Source organism: Podarcis tiliguerta (assembly GCF_965153285.1).
Source record: "Podarcis tiliguerta genome assembly, chromosome: 14".
Taxonomy (NCBI): domain Eukaryota; kingdom Metazoa; phylum Chordata; class Lepidosauria; order Squamata; family Lacertidae; genus Podarcis; species Podarcis tiliguerta.
In genome coordinates this window covers 6,016,916-6,030,092 of record NC_139547.1, presented here as the reverse complement: position 1 = coordinate 6,030,092, position 13,177 = coordinate 6,016,916, and the positions used below count along the sequence as shown (strand labels likewise).

At 48.4% G+C, this 13,177-nt stretch overlaps 2 protein-coding genes across 13 annotated transcripts in view; both read right to left on the bottom strand.

Moving 5' to 3' along the window:
* Positions 1 to 3,547, bottom strand: part of PRTG (protogenin) — an 85,938-nt gene extending 82,391 nt beyond the window's left edge. For both annotated transcript variants that reach the window (XM_083413000.1, XM_083413001.1), the window contains exons 1-2: positions 3,401 to 3,547; positions 1,774 to 2,076 (exon numbers count right to left, since the gene is read on the bottom strand). In XM_083413000.1, coding sequence (XP_083269126.1) covers positions 1,774 to 2,076; positions 3,401 to 3,455 — 358 coding nt within the window. In that variant the 5' untranslated portion in view covers positions 3,456 to 3,547. The remainder of the gene's footprint in view (positions 1 to 1,773; positions 2,077 to 3,400) is intronic.
* A 5,260-nt stretch (positions 3,548 to 8,807) lies between these two features.
* NEDD4 (NEDD4 E3 ubiquitin protein ligase) overlaps positions 8,808 to 13,177 on the bottom strand; it is a 46,615-nt gene continuing 42,245 nt past the window's right edge. For all 11 annotated transcript variants that reach the window (XM_083412995.1, XM_083412996.1, XM_083412998.1 and 8 more), the window contains 3 exons: positions 12,794 to 12,890; positions 10,836 to 10,908; positions 8,808 to 10,723 (listed from right to left, as the gene is read on the bottom strand). In XM_083412995.1, coding sequence (XP_083269121.1) covers positions 10,621 to 10,723; positions 10,836 to 10,908; positions 12,794 to 12,890 — 273 coding nt within the window. In that variant the 3' untranslated portion in view covers positions 8,808 to 10,620. The remainder of the gene's footprint in view (positions 10,724 to 10,835; positions 10,909 to 12,793; positions 12,891 to 13,177) is intronic.

Sequence of the window (13,177 nt, the reverse complement as noted above, 5' to 3'; positions counted from 1 at the left end):
TCTGTGGCAGCATATGGAGTGGCCTTTTGTGATCTCCAGACACTATGTAAGTAATTAGTCTCTAAACCAACTCTCAGCATCAGGCACCAACATCTAAGTTCTCATTGGGACCCAACAGTGACTCCTCTGGGACAAAACACACTTTTAAGGTCTTGCAGCACCTTAAGATTAACAAATATATATATTGTGTCATAAACTTCCCTAGACTAGAGTCTACTTCATCAGGTGCGTGAAGAGTCATGAGAGTCTGCATCTCCAGCAAAGAATTCCAAACTGTATCCTCTGGACTGCCATTGACCCACAAGTTTCATTCAGGTGGGAATTGGAACATCCATCATATAAAATATTCATAATGATGTTTAATTGTATTTTATTGCTTCTTTTATTTCCCAAGTGTGTTTTACTGTTATCACAATCTGAATTATATAGGGTTACAGGCAGAAAAACCTGTGGCCGGCCAAAGATGCTCAGCAATTTTCAAATGGGCCAGAGTGGGAAAAACTTGAGCACCACTCATCTCCAGATGAGCACAGCCACAGCAGTTGCTGAAACCTTCCAACAGCTTGACCTCATACCCAAAGCTGCACTCCTCCCTTGTCTCTTGGGACAGAGGGATGACAGCTATATACAGTACATCAGGCATAGACAAACTCAGCCCTCCAGATGTTTTGAGACTACAATTCCCATCATCCCTGACCACTGGTCCTGCTAGCTAGGGATGATGGGAGTTGTAGTCCCAAAACATCTGGAGGGCTGAGTTTGCCTAGACCTGCAGTACATACTCATCTACAGATGAACACAGCAGCCACTCCCCCAAATTTAGATGTACAGAATGAAAATGCATCAGCCCATACTAGAAGAGTATTCATTGTTTTTGCTGCTGCAGACCAACACAGGGCTGGGTACCCTTCTGTCCAGTTGAGGAACAGCAGTGGCACACTTACGGAGGACCAATAGCCGATCCTCCTTCACAGGAAATGCTGCCCTATAGCTAGTCAGATCACTTTGCCATCTAGCTGTTGACACTAACTTGTCCACACTAACTTGCAGTGGGGCTCTCCCAGGTTGAAGGAAGGACAGTTCTCAGCCCTGCTTGGAGAAGCCATTGGGGATTGAACTTGCGGCCTTCAGTATGCAAGGCAGATGCTGCACCATTGAGCTTCAGCCCTTCAAAGCAAAATGGCAGCAGGTGTGGATTCCCAACTCTGATACCAGCAGATTAACAACAACAAAACAGAGCTTCAATGTGCTTAAAGGCAAGCATCTCACAAATATTTAGGTCCCTGGGACCCAACCTTCCTTAACCTGTTGTAGTCCAACAGCACCAGGAGAGCAACCCTCATGAGCCCCGGTTTCATGCAGCCACACTGACTGAGGCTGATGGGACCTACAACCCCAAAGAGCTGGAGGGTGCCAAGCTAGGGAAGGGCTGTTGTAAGTTCATGTTTTCACAATGTTTTGAAATATAGTTTGCAGCAATTGTTCACTCACTCAGAAATCTCCCTTTAGGAAGATGCCAGGTGTACTATTTGGAGTAGCCCAGGCAAAGTCAACCTCTATGTAGCAGAGGTTAAAAGAGGCTTCACAAACACATGCATTTACAAACTGAACCATGAAGTCATTTAAAATTCCCATAAGGTTTAAAATTGCACTGGAAGAATGATAGCAATGCATTTTATCGCACGCACAAGGGCGAATGTTGTCACTCTGTTCCTGAACAGGTTTACAAAGGAAGGAAATGATCAACAGCGGAGAACAACTGTGATGACTTACTGGCTAACGTAAGGTGGGCCTTATGGCTGAGGATAGCACCGTATTTGTTGAGAGCCAAGCACTGGTAGTGTCCTTCGTCCAGCGTCTCCCCACGTTTGCTCTCCACTTCGCTGATGTACAAAGAGCCATTAGACAAAGTGTAGATCCGTTCATTTTCAGTCACCTTCACCCCGTTTTTGAGCCACGTGATGGTGATGGGGACTTCGCCTCGTGCCTGGCAGTCCAGAACCACAGCCTCCTTCCTAGCAACAGTTACGTCCTGCGGCTCTTTCGCAAAAAACAGTTCACTAAAGCACCATATTCCTGAGAGAAGGAGAAAGAGGGGAAAGGAAAGAGAAAGAAAGTAGTTTCTTTTCTGTGTAGGGTCAAACACATGCTAACTGCTGTGTAACTGGTTTAAAGTGCTGGAGGCCTGAAATATTTTACTAACACTCCACACATGAAAACATTATATATCAATATACAGTGTTTGCTGTGTGCATTGCTAAAGGTTACATTTTTAAAACTGTACTTGTTTAAAAGCTGAAAGAGAGCTTTTTCTCCTTGTTGATTGGAAGTGTGTGTGTGGGGGGGGGGTGTTTTTATTTTTGGTCAAATTTATTAACAGATTAATTGAACAAACACACTGCAGCCCAACCGAACAGATGGCGACCAGATCAAAGGAGAGGGAAAGGAGCTAACACGTGGATAACTTTATTTAAAGGTCCTTTGGGAAGAAAGTTCTGTCTCCCCGCTCCGGAAAAATTTAGAGCCCCAGCACTATCGATGCCCGTTGGGGTTTCACGGTCCCACCCTGTTTGGCCAAGGGGAGCAAACGGGGATGCTGCCCCCAGGAGGAACAGTCGGGGGGCACACACCGCCTCGCCCGCGGAGCGCCCCGAAAAGCTCCCTGCCTGGCCGGCTTGGCTGGGGCTGTTGGGGAGAAGCGCTTCCAGGGGAGCCGCGGAGGGGAGCAGGACCCGTGCGGCTCCCCTTCCTTTCCCCGGGGAAATGGCCCCTCGCCTCCCTTTCCCAGCTGGGGTGCCGGGCTCCTAAGATGGAAACGGCCCCTCCGGCCAACGCGGGAATGAAGGAACGCCCCCCCCCCCGTCCGGCAAGGGACCAGGCGCTGCTGCGAGCGGGGACTTCGAGCCTCGTCGCCGGGCCCCTTCCAGGCCACAAGCCGGTCGCTAATTTTACAAGCTCGTCAAAAAAAAGATCCCGCGCGGGGCGCCTCGTAAAAGGCTCTTTTTACAAGAGCTCGTTATCCCGGCCAGCGCTGGACTGGCGGGGGGGGGGGAGGGAGCCCTGAGCGGCCGGGACGCAGCGAGGCGAGACCCCCCCCCCCCAAAAAAAAAAAAAGAAGGGGAAAACGCCGCTCCGGGGAAGAGCTCCGAGGGACGGAGACGCGCAGTCTGGGCAGCCGGCGGGCTCTGGGCAGAGGATGCCGCCGCGGCTCCGGAGGTGGGAAGAAGGGGAAGCGCCGAGCCGGAGGAGAGGAGGGGCCGGGCGGCCGCCTCCGCCTCTTCTGGGCCGGCTGCCAGGAGGAGGACCGGCCGAGCCAGCGAGAGAGCGAGCGGCCGGCCGGCTGGCCAGTTAGTCCGGGGGATGCGCGGCGGCGGCGGCGGCGCCCGGGCCGGCGGCTCACCTGGGAGGGCGAGGAGGCCGAGGAAGGCGGCGAGCGGGTTCCGTCGGGGCGCCATTTAGCCTCTCTGGGGCATCGCCCTCCTCCGGCCAGCAGCGCGTCCGTCCGTCCAGAGGGCCGAATGGCTTCTCTCTGCCTGGCCGGCCAGCGCGCCCGCCCGCCGGGGGACTCTTTCTTCTCCCCCCCTCCCTCCCCGCTCGGGGCTGCGCAGGGACACGCCAAAGGGAGGAGGGGGCTGCGGCCGCGGCCAGGGTCCGGCAGGAGGGAGGAGGCGGGGGCGCGGGGGCTCCCCGGCCCTACTTTCGGGGCCTCTCCATTGGCCTTTGGCTGGAGCCGGCCCTCCGCCCCCCCCCCTCCCCGCGCAGGCACCTGAGGTCAGCCTCGCCGGAGAGGAGGAGGAGGAGGGGGCGCTGGAGCCGGCGCGGGGGAGGAGGCTGCTGGCGGGCTCTCCCGGGGGATCCCCTCGCTGCCTCGGCCCGGCGCGGTGTGGGGAGGACGGCGGCCTTGGTGCGCGCCCTCCTGAACGGGCTCCTCGCCCCGGGGTTCTGGGCCGCGCTGCCCGGCCCGACGGGGCTGCCGAGAAGAGCCTCCAGCGCCAGGAGCAGCTGGGCGGAGGGGCTTCCCGCCTCGCAGCCCGTGCAATAAGGGCGCAAGATCCCCCCCGAGCCAGCGGCCCGCTGCAACCGGAGCGCAGGGAGCGGACCTTTCTCTCCCGAGGCTGCGACCCCCCGACGTCTCGCTCGCTGCGCTGCTCCTGCCCATAGTAGACCGGCAAACGCGGGGGGCTGCTGAGGGACCCCAAGGGGAGCTTCGTGGGGGCTGCCGGGGTCCCCGAGCAGATAAAGGGCAAAACAAGCCCCTCCAAGCACCGTTAACCCGTTGTTGCCTTCCTATTTGTCCCTGTACATTTAAAATAATGGCTTGGGGCAATATGTATTTGAAGAGCCTGCCAAACTCCGCTTTCTTTTTTAGTTATCTATTTATGGCTGTCCTCCTAGCTCTGATTTTGATGAATTGCTGCTATAACTGGAGACCTTGTTGAAGCTCTGCAAGGTATAACACGCAGCACTTAGGGCTGATAAAGATCTCTCGGCATCAGTGCTGTGTGTGGCCAGCGTAAAACTCCCATTGGCATTCTTTCGCAGCGAATACTCGACTCTTTCATTTCCTCTTGTTTAATTCCATAAGAAGAACTGGGCTGCTGGATCAGACCAAAGGCCTGCCCGGTGCTGCATCCTGTTCTCACAGTAGCCCAATGGGAATAAGCTTGAAAGCAGGGCATGTGCTCCCCACATGTCGCTGCCATGAGATGAAGTCTAGGGCCACATTACTGCAAAGTTCTCCAGTTGTCCTAAGGAAGCTCCCACTGACCACCTCTTGCCTCTGGCAGGGACTCAGAGCTGGCATTAACCTTACACACAGATCTGGAAACACTTAGGGAAGATGACAGTTTTCAAGGACTGAGGATTAAGCATACCTCATCCCCTGCCACAAATAAAACTTGGGGTTCAGAAGTATGCACAAGTCTATTGTTAGATGCCTAGCTAAAATGCCACCTGCCTTGTGGCCTTTGCATAGGCTGAACCTGCCACCCAAGGGTGCCCCTGAGAGTTGTTCTTTATTGCAGCATTTTGGCCACATTGCTGAATTTCCTAACAAACTCACACTTGAAAGGTGGAAAGCTTGACCAGAGACCTACTGAGGCCCAGAGATACACGCAAATGTGTTTCATGTCCTTGTCTACTCTTAACGTGGATTTTTAGGAATTAGCTGTTTGATTCCCCCCCCCCTTTTTTTTATCTTTGATTTCATCAGAAGGTTAGATGGCTGAGGCCTTCTGCCTCTGCTCCATTTTATCTCCCACAGACGTGCAGGAACTCTGACCAGAGGAGGCTCCACCAGGCCTGTCCCCTTATCTTAACCTCCCCCCTCCTCCAAAAGGCCCTTCCTACCTACCAGCTGCTGTCACAGCACAAGAGCGATGACCTCTCAGGAGTGTGAAGATAAACAGATCGGAAGCCTCCAAGGCATCTCCCAAGCCCTCTCCCTGCCTCTCTCTCTCTCACACACTGGACCACAGGTCTAGCTTCCATAACAATATTTCTCCTCACCAGGAGTCTTATATTTCAGAGAGGTCCTGAACCACACACAAAAGCTCCTCTGATGCGGTTTAAGGCCTTTTTGCAAAAAGCAAAAACAAAACAGTCCATGAAAGTTTGTCCATTTGCTCATCTTGGAATTTTTGCTTAGCTTAGATTGTATGCACAGGGGAGCGGAGGGAGGAATTTGTTTCCCTGGACCCAACAGGCTTTGTAGTAGGTTTTTTTCTGCCTGGCACCAAACTGGAGTCAGAAACAAGCCCCTTCTGTACTCCTTCTGCATGTCTCCAGGATCATTAGCAAACTTCCAGTAATGCAAAAGTACAAGTGACACCTTTTGCTGGTTGTGTGTCGAGTGGCATGGTGCTTGCTTCCATGGGAGATGCAGTACTGCGCCAAAGCAGGTGCCACAATGACAGAGGCAGCACTTTGTGAGGCTTTTGCACAGAACACATTCATCTGCAACCCTCTTCCACAAGTAGAAGCAGGCTGGCATAGAAGACAAAGGACAGTGGCTTTAATCTTTAAGTGGGTTGTATTATGAATCAGAAACTAGTTAAAGAGAACAAGGATGAACCAAGACAGTTCTTGCTATGGAGAGATGGAGTCAGTGGGAACCCTGAAGATCTGCAACAGGATTAGTGCTTTTTAATTCCAAGCAGGACTTAGTTGAAAACAATTATAGGTAACAAAGTCTGAGGATGGCACCAAATTATTTAGAGTGGAAAAAAGAAAAGGAATGAGGAGGAGCTCCAAAAACTTCTCTCCACGCTAGATAAACTGGCAGAAAAATAGCAGTGTACACAAGTCTAAAATATCACAATGGGGGCTGAGCTGGCAGTGGCTGAGCAGAGAGAGGAGAGGCAGCAGAGGGATTGCGGAAAAGCGAAGAACATAAGATGAGCGTGTTGGATCAGGTCTACGGCCCACATAGTCCAGCATCCTGTTCTCCCAGTGGCCGCTCAGATGCCTGTGGGATTTGAGCACAGCAGCCCTCTACCCGCCTGTGGTTTCCAACAACGGGTATAAGCAAATCCAGTGGTACAAGTGCTTGCTCCAAATATAACCCAGAACCACTATAGCCACTTTTTGAGACATTTCCCCACCATTTGGACATTTCACTAAAAACACCAACTACTTTTAAATGCACAGCTGCCTCCATCGTTGCCTTCCAGGAAAACTCAGTGCAGCCTTCAGCAGCCTAGCGCCTTCCAGATGTTTTGGACTACAACTCCCATCATGCTGCTCAGAGCTGGTGGAAGCTGTAGTCCAAAACTTCTGGAGGGAACCACATTTTGGAGTTATTGAAGATGGTATTCATAAGATTCGGTGGCTCCCCCTTGTGGAACGAAGAGGTTTCTGCTTACTCCAGTGGGAACAGTTGCCAAGTTGAGTGAATTAATCACATATTCGGGATGAATGTTGGATCCTATTTTTTGTGTTCATGAAGCTTTTCTCCATCCTTTTGTTACTGGGTCCAATTCCCTTCAGACCCCATTAATATTCCTACCAGGAGATAAGGTGATTTGGGGCACCTCAGGCGGCAAATTTCAGAGTACTGTATTTGAGTCCTAAACTTGTGTATTCTTGCTCTGGCCCTAAATTCATCTGCAATGTGATAGCTGGCTTGTTATGCCCTCTGGTGGAGCTTGAGGAGTAATCAAAATTGCCTCAAACTCCCAAGAAAGAGAGATTCCTCATCATTAGTGCTGTTACTTATTGCCTGCAAAGGTGCAGGGAAAATCTTCGCCACTGAATATTTGAGGCGAGACAGGAAGCTATCTATACCAGTAAGACAGACTAGCAGAAATGGCATGGGATATCTTGTGGATAGCAAGAGCGCTTTTAACCTCACTAAACTTGATGGGGAAAAAGTGAGACCTCCTGGAATAGATGATCAGCAACTGAATCAAAGGGGAAAAGGGACTGATGTATGTCACTCAGAGCAGAGTTGCACTGCAGAGAAACATTTCACTTCTTCTACTGAAGAAATGCAAAGGCATCCACAATCTTGGATAACTTACACATTGGCTGATCCCACCCTCACCCATTGAGGTTTTTGATCTGTGATCAGCCTCTGAACTGCATGTTTAGCACTTCATCTAACTCAGGCTTCCTCAGCCTTGGCCCTCCAGATGATTTTGGCCTACAACTCCCATGATCCCTTGCTAGCAGGAACAGTGGTCAGGGATGATGGGAATTGTAGTCTCAAAACATCTGGAGGGCCAAGGTTGAGGAAGTCTGATCTAACTCCCCATTGAAAGAAGTCATCTGGACTATGTGGAAGTGGAATATAACCCATTTTACAAACCTCACCCATCATTTCTAGGGGCTGTGGAAGGCTCATAGGGAAGCTGGACATCTTGTGACTGCCTGGCAGGCTGCAACTCACAGACTTGCTTGATCCAAGAAATAAGCTTGCTTTTCATAATCATCCAACCACATAGTAAGGCAAATCAACTGATGTCTGGTTTGACACAGCTGCATGTTTGGGAGTAGCTTTTATCTATGCATTAAATAAACAACTGCATTTTGTCACAGGTCAATGGTTCTCAAATGGTGTGGCAGGAGAGGATGGCAAATGTGGCAGGAAGGTTCAAGAGCAATCAGAGAAACATTTAAACGTTTCAGGGTAGCTTAGTAGAGTATAAAAATGAAAGAAAAAATCGGATATGCAACCATTGGTTATTCTTCTGGTGCTCCATGACATATGTCTGACTCAAATTACAGATTACCTGCCAAAAGCAAGCTCACGCCTCTCACTCAGTTTACATACATACTTAAGGTATATATGTTTATAATTATATTTTGGGAATGATTTGTGTTCCTTTATAGCTACATTGTTTTATACCTTCTGGATGTCCCATGATCATATTGTAAAGCATGTTATAAATCAAGCACTGCTAGGAGTTGTTTCTTTTGGTTTTCTTATCAATTAAAAAATTCAGTGCAGCATCAGCAAATTTCTATTCTGCAAGTGTGGCCCAGAGAAAAATGTTTCACTTTCATAGGTTTTCACACACAGCTCCCACTCCATAGTTCAGGGTTTTTATTTATTTATGGCATTTATATGCCACCTTCCCTCTCCAAGGAGGCGCTCAAGGTGGGTTACCTGGTTCTCCACCTCCTCATCTGATCGACACAACAAGGAACAGTGAAAGGTAAGAGGATAGATAGCAAGAGCTTTGGGAGCAGATATTTCCTGGAGCCAAGAGGCAAAGGAGGAGAAACTGATGGGAATGGCTGCTTCAGAGAACTAATTATAGACCATTTCAGTAGTACCGAATTGACTTGAATGAAAACCAGCCAGCTTATCAGAATAGATTTTATTTACCGTTTCAGGTTCCTTCAGGCTGTTCATTTGTTAGACTAAAGTACTCTGTTACATTCAAATTTATACAGACAGATTATTCCAAATTTTACACACACAACCCCCCCAGAAAGTATGTATATTGAATAGTCATTTTTATTTACTTGTAATACTCTTGAATGCATTAGACCCCGTCCAAAAAGGATTTGAAAGACCCCTTAAGGCCCATTTGTTAGAGCGAGTTGCAGGTCTTCAACAATGTGCATGTGAGATGGCAACTGGCCACAGGGGTGGACCTGCCTTTTCTCCACGTCTTTGGTGCAGTTCACCAAGTGCTGCGGCAGCCCAGTGACCTTTCCAACAGGTCAGGCATGAGCCCCTTCCAACTGGGTCAGGATTGTGGCACTTGGGGAACTGCTCCAGGTACGTGCATAACAAAAGGGTTCAAGAGTCAACCAAAACCAAAGACTGTTTTGTAAACTTCCACTTCTCAAAACATGATTTTAAACCAGCATTGATCAAAATACCAGCCCTGACGCTCATACTAAAATATCCTTATTTCTTATTGAACAAATGTACAAAATGTTTCATGCTGAATTGCACATTATATACTATAACTTTGGTTATACTGTATTTTTATTTGGTTTCTAGACTAAATGTTGTCAAAATATAAAAATGCAGTTGGAATAGGGATGGAAGAGGAGTCCTGTAACATCTAAACTAATTTCAGGGCCAAATTCTGCCCTGGGTGGTTATTCTGAGAAGCGTCACTCACGTTTGCACAGATCAGATTGCTGAATTTGGCCCGCAAAACCCTGTAAACATGTCTGCATATTTATTTATTTTTTGTGGTGCAATACTGCAAGAATGAATATGAAAAGGCATTTTGCTATGACTTAACACTGTAGTATTCAAAAACAAAAAAAGTCTGTCTTGAGTTCAAAAAAGCAAAGCTGAAAATATTATTTGTTAGACAATTTATCAAAATATGATTTACCAAAAATACACTAGCATATAAATCCAAACAGGTTTTAAAATAATCTCATTTAAGTCCATGCTACTTTTTAATCTCAAAAGTTAAAAAGTTTAGAAATAGAATTGGGAATACTAAAAAAGGAAACAACTGGGCATAATCGACTGGGAAGAAGTTTCCTCCTGTGCAATGCCCAGGGAAGCAGCTGCTGCCAGTCTCCGTGCACAGCTTCTCGCTGCTCAGAGCAAGCACAGCTGGACAGGGAAGCTGCCATCCAGCACCCAGGCACAAGCCCTACCAGCTCGGCGCCTGCAGCAATGTGCACAAGCGCAGCCAGAGCCAGTTTACTGCGCACAGGTGGAAAGATTTTAAGGTTACCCAAAGATATAGTTAAGGTGCTTTGGAAAGTCTGAAGAAGTGATTCGCAACCCAAGAGCAGAATCCGTGGGCTGTCCGGCCACCTCTGGAGAGAGAATGCACACATGGACCGACAAATGGACGGAAGACAGACAGACACACTCGGCTTTTCACAGCTTACGCTTTCAGTAGTTAAGATTGCCAAGGCGGCAAATTCTTGAAAGAGGTAATGCAAGGCTCATTCATGCCAGCCTCACCAGTGTTCATGCGCACCCGCTAATCCAACAGGCAAGAGTTTGAAATGCAAAATACAATTAGCTGTAACTGAAATTAACACTTTTTTTAAAAAAAAAGAGGATACCATAAAGATTCAGTTGCCATTCAAATGCAGCAACACAGTCCCTGGAATATTTGTTTTGCTTGTAAACTCTCAAATTGCAGCACAGAAAAGAAGTACGGCATTGTCACCCTCCTCTCCTGGGGCTCAGTCAACGCCATCAAACCCCTGAGCATTCTCAATTGCAAAGTGAAGCTTGTCCCACAAGTCTTCAAAAGATTCATATGGAGGCAAATCCAAGCGGTTAAAACTGGGGTGGGGTGGAGATGGATAAAAGAGACACAAGAAAAACAGTTATATTATATGCCAGGATGGGCAGAGAAACAATCTCAACAGAATACTTCATGCTCAGGAATATTTACCAAGTATGAGCTCTCGGCAGTTTGTCAGGGCTGCCCCAGTACTCAATGGTGAACAACTGTGGTCCATTCGAACCTGCAAGGAACATACACAGCAAGCCTAATGATTTCAGATCCTCACCTGGTCACAGTGTAAGCCTTGGCTACAGGCAGCTCTCATTTATGGAAGTGGAACAGGCAAACTATGGGAAAAAGAAACTAATCCAGCTACAGCAGGGTAAGGGCCAATACTGACTTGTGAATTAAGGTGGTCCAGTGGAGAAGACCTTACCTCTGCCCTGTGGCAAAGCCCATCCTCATCTGCAACACAAGGTCAAAAGCCTACCTTGCAGGAGCGTGGTAAAGGGTCCCTGACATAATGAACGTGATGAGGCTGCTCGAACGCAAAAGAAGCAGCTCAATGTCATGTGCTGATTCCAAAGTGCCTCTAGACTTGGTGGGTTCATGGCACCTTGTGCAGCCATTAACAGAAGTGGGGAATCATGATATTTAAGAAGTTATTTCCCAAGAACATGCAGCCTAAGTTGGCCCCACAACTCAGCTCTGAGGGAGCAGGACGGAGGGCTCCTGTTAAGTATTTTTACTCCTATTTGGGCAATTGCAGCGCAAACAAATCAATACATCTTCCCGTTAGTTATTAAATTAATTCTAGTTATTGGGGATAAACAAGAGCTGGTGATTTTGTCAGCTGCATCTCCCCAACCCCACACTGAAGAGCTGTGTGTGTGTGTGTGTGTGTGTAGGGGAGGGTAGACAGGGAGGGCACATGCAAGGGGTCACATGTGCTATTATCAGCTTTACAGAAATGGGGCAGCAATGGGGCCTACATTTCCCATCTGGCCTGGGCCTATTGCCAGCTTTGCATGGCCCTTGTTCTCCCTTGAACTTGGGAGGACATCCTGCAAGGTCCATTGGGTGGAGGATAAGTAATCCTTTGCTGAATGTCCTCCCAAGTCGAAAGGAGAAAAAGGGCCATGCGAAGCTGGCAATAGGCCCAGGCCAGATGGGAAACGTAGGCCCTGTTTCTGCATTTACTTATCTATATTTTATCTGTATCAATCTTTTATGACTCTTCTTTAAAAGATTAACATCCTGTGCTAAAGGACCTCCTCCCCCCTTGATTCTCCTTGCAATATCAATAACCTTTACCAAAGATTTGCCCCCTTTGCCTCTACCAGGAGGACTTGGAGGACGCCCATGCCAACTGGCCCACCTGCTCTGGCCTGAGGGAAACTGGCAGGTAGAAAGTGCAGGAACCCACCCACACCCCACAAATCCCTCTACAAGTTGCCCCTGCATTTATCTTGCTTACACATGATATTGGGACAGGCACACCCTCTCTTTTTAGGGTGTTGAGGTAAAGGTAAAGGGACCCCTGACCATTAGGTCCAGTCACGGACGACTCATCTCACTTCACTGGACGAGGGAGACGACGTTTGTCTGCAGATAGTTTTCCCGGGTCATGTGGCCAGCATGGCTAAGCCGCTTCTGGCGAACCAGAGCAGTGCACGGAAACGCTGTTTACCTTCCCACCAGAGCGGTACCTATTTATCTACTTGCACTTTGACGTGCTTTAGAACTGCTAGGTTTGCAGGAGCAGGGACTGAGCAACGGGAGCTCACCCCGTCGTGGGGATTCGAACCGCCAACCTTCTGATCAGCAAGTCCTAGGCTCTGTGGTTTAACCCACAGCGCCACCCACATCCCTTGTTTTTAGGGTGTTATTTTACCCCAATGAGATTTTGAAGGCAATAACTTAAAAGCCCACCTTAGGCCATAAACTCACAAAGAGGCCACCACCACCTCAGCTTCACACACAGACACACCCACCTGTGATACGGGGATAATATTGACCATTTGTAATATGAGGTTGTGAAGGATGACTCCGTGTGAAGAATTTGCTCCAGAATGCCCATGCAAATGCCTTGCTATTGTAACTGTTACTTCCCTGCAAGTACATACCATATAGTTCAGCAAATCCATTCATAGGTACGCGGGACGTGCCCGTCACAAATTGAAGGAGTCGGATTCTTTTTTCAGAGTCCATCAGCAGCACAGCCTAGGAAGAGTTACAAAGACTTACTGAAATGCTAACCTTATGGCCAACCATCACACGTGTTCATTGTTCAATCTGGTCAATTTGGCTTGTTTATTAAGTGTCCGCTCAGAGAAAATTAGCCTGGTTTCATTCCAGGTGGAGTTTTTTTTTGTTTGTTTTTTTGCTTCCACTGTACAGAAGAACCATTTGTTGTTAACTTAGGAGGTTGCCAGGATCAGTGATGGGTGGTTAAACAGTGCCACTGTTTTAAGTTGAGTTCCATCCATCTTTAGTACAACCCTGGCAGA